Raw genomic sequence first — 1459 nt, 5'->3', positions numbered from 1 at the left:
AAAATGGGCGGGAAAAGGGGATTTGGGCCCAAAACTGAGGTAAAAAGGGGAATTTCCCTGATTTTGCCCCAAAACTGAGGTGAAAAAAATGGGGATTTTCGTACTTTTGGCCCCAAAATAAGCAGGAAAAATCCCTTTTTCCCCTTTTTTAGCCCCAAAAATGAGGGGGGAAAAGGGAATTTTGCGCCATTTTGGCCCCAAAAACCAGGCGGGAAACGGGGATTTGGGACGATTTGGGCCTCAAAAGTGAGGTAAAAAAGGGAATTTTCCCCCTTTTTGCCCCAAAAATGAAGCAAAAATGGGGATTTTCCTGCTTTTGGCCCCAAAACTGAGGTGAAAAATGGGGATTTTGGGCCAATTGGGCCCAAAAACTGAGGGGAAATTGGGGATTTTTGGCTGTTTGGGCCCAAAAACTGAGGTGAAAAATGGGGATTTTCCTGCTTTTGGCCCCAAAATAAGGAGGAAAATGAGGATTTTGGGCCATTTGAGCCCAAAAAATGAGGGGGAAAATGGGGATTTTGGGCCATTTGGGCCCACAACTGAGGTGAAAAATGGGGATTTTGAGCCAACTGGGCCCCAAAATTGGCGGGAAAATCGGGATTTTAGGCCGTTTGGACCCAAAACTGAGGGGGGAAAATGGGGATTTTCCTGCTTTTGGCCCCAAAATGAGGAAGAAAATGGGAATTTTGGGCCATTTGAGCCCAAAACTGAGGAAGAAAATGGGGATTTTGGGCCATTTGGGCCCAAAAACTGAGGGGGAAAATGGGGATTTTGGGCCAATTGAGCCCAAAAACTGAGGGGAAATTGGGGATTTTTGGCTGTTTGGGCCCAAAACTGAGGTGAAAAATGGGGATTTTCCTGCTTTTGGCCCCAAAATAAGGAGGAAAATGAGGATTTTGGGCCATTTGAGCCCAAAAAATGAGGGGGAAAATGGGGATTTTGGGCCATTTGGGCCCACAACTGAGGTGAAAAATGGGGATTTTGAGCCAACTGGGCCCCAAAATTGGCGGGAAAATCGGGATTTTAGGCCGTTTGGACCCAAAACTGAGGGGGGAAAATGGGGATTTTCCTGCTTTTGGCCCCAAAATAAGGAGGAAAATGAGGATTTTGGGCCATTTGAGCCCAAAACTGAGGGGGAAAATGAAGATTTTGGGGCATTTGGGCCCAAAACTGAGGGGAAAAATGGGGATTTTCCTGCTTTTGGCCCCAAAATAAGGAGGAAAATGAGGATTTTGGGCCATTTGAGCCCAAAACTGAGGGGGAAAATGAAGATTTTGGGGCATTTGGGCCCAAAACTGAGGGGAAAAATGGGGATTTTCCTGCTTTTGGCCCCAAAAATGAGGAGGAGAACTGGGATTTGGGGCCATTTGGGCCCAAAAACTGAGGTGAAAAATCCGGATTTCCTGCTTTTGGCCCTAAAATGAGGGGGAAAATGGAGATTTTTGGCTGTTTGGGCCCA

The 1459-nt window shown here is 46.6% G+C and overlaps 1 protein-coding gene across 1 annotated transcript; it reads right to left on the bottom strand.

Annotated features, from left to right (window-relative positions):
- Positions 1 to 127: 127 nt before the first annotated feature.
- LOC118452068 lies at positions 128 to 1453 on the bottom strand. The gene is made up of 2 exons (XM_035892390.1): positions 618 to 1453; positions 128 to 490 (listed from the first exon to the last, which is right to left on the bottom strand). Exons 1-2 carry the CDS (start codon positions 1365 to 1367, stop codon positions 149 to 151), a joined length of 1092 nt encoding a protein of 363 aa, XP_035748283.1. The 5' UTR covers positions 1368 to 1453; the 3' UTR covers positions 128 to 148.
- Positions 1454 to 1459: the final 6 nt, after the last annotated feature.

The sequence above is a fragment of the Egretta garzetta genome, unplaced genomic scaffold (assembly GCF_000687185.1).
Source record: "Egretta garzetta isolate BGI_Z169 unplaced genomic scaffold, ASM68718v1 scaffold2274, whole genome shotgun sequence".
Lineage (NCBI taxonomy): Eukaryota > Metazoa > Chordata > Aves > Pelecaniformes > Ardeidae > Egretta > Egretta garzetta.
Note: the sequence above shows the minus strand (reverse complement) of the source record. Positions and strands in the feature narration are given on the sequence as shown.

Excerpts from the sequence above, each read along its gene's own strand:
- LOC118452068 (XM_035892390.1), bottom strand. The coding sequence starts at position 1,367 with ATGGCCCCAAATCCCAGTTCTCCTCCTCATTTTTGGGGCCAAAAGCAG. Across the intron at positions 491-617 it reads TTTTCCCCCCTCAGTTTTGG|GCTCAAATGGCCCAAAATCC; the intron begins GTCCAAACGGCC and ends CTCATTTTTTGG.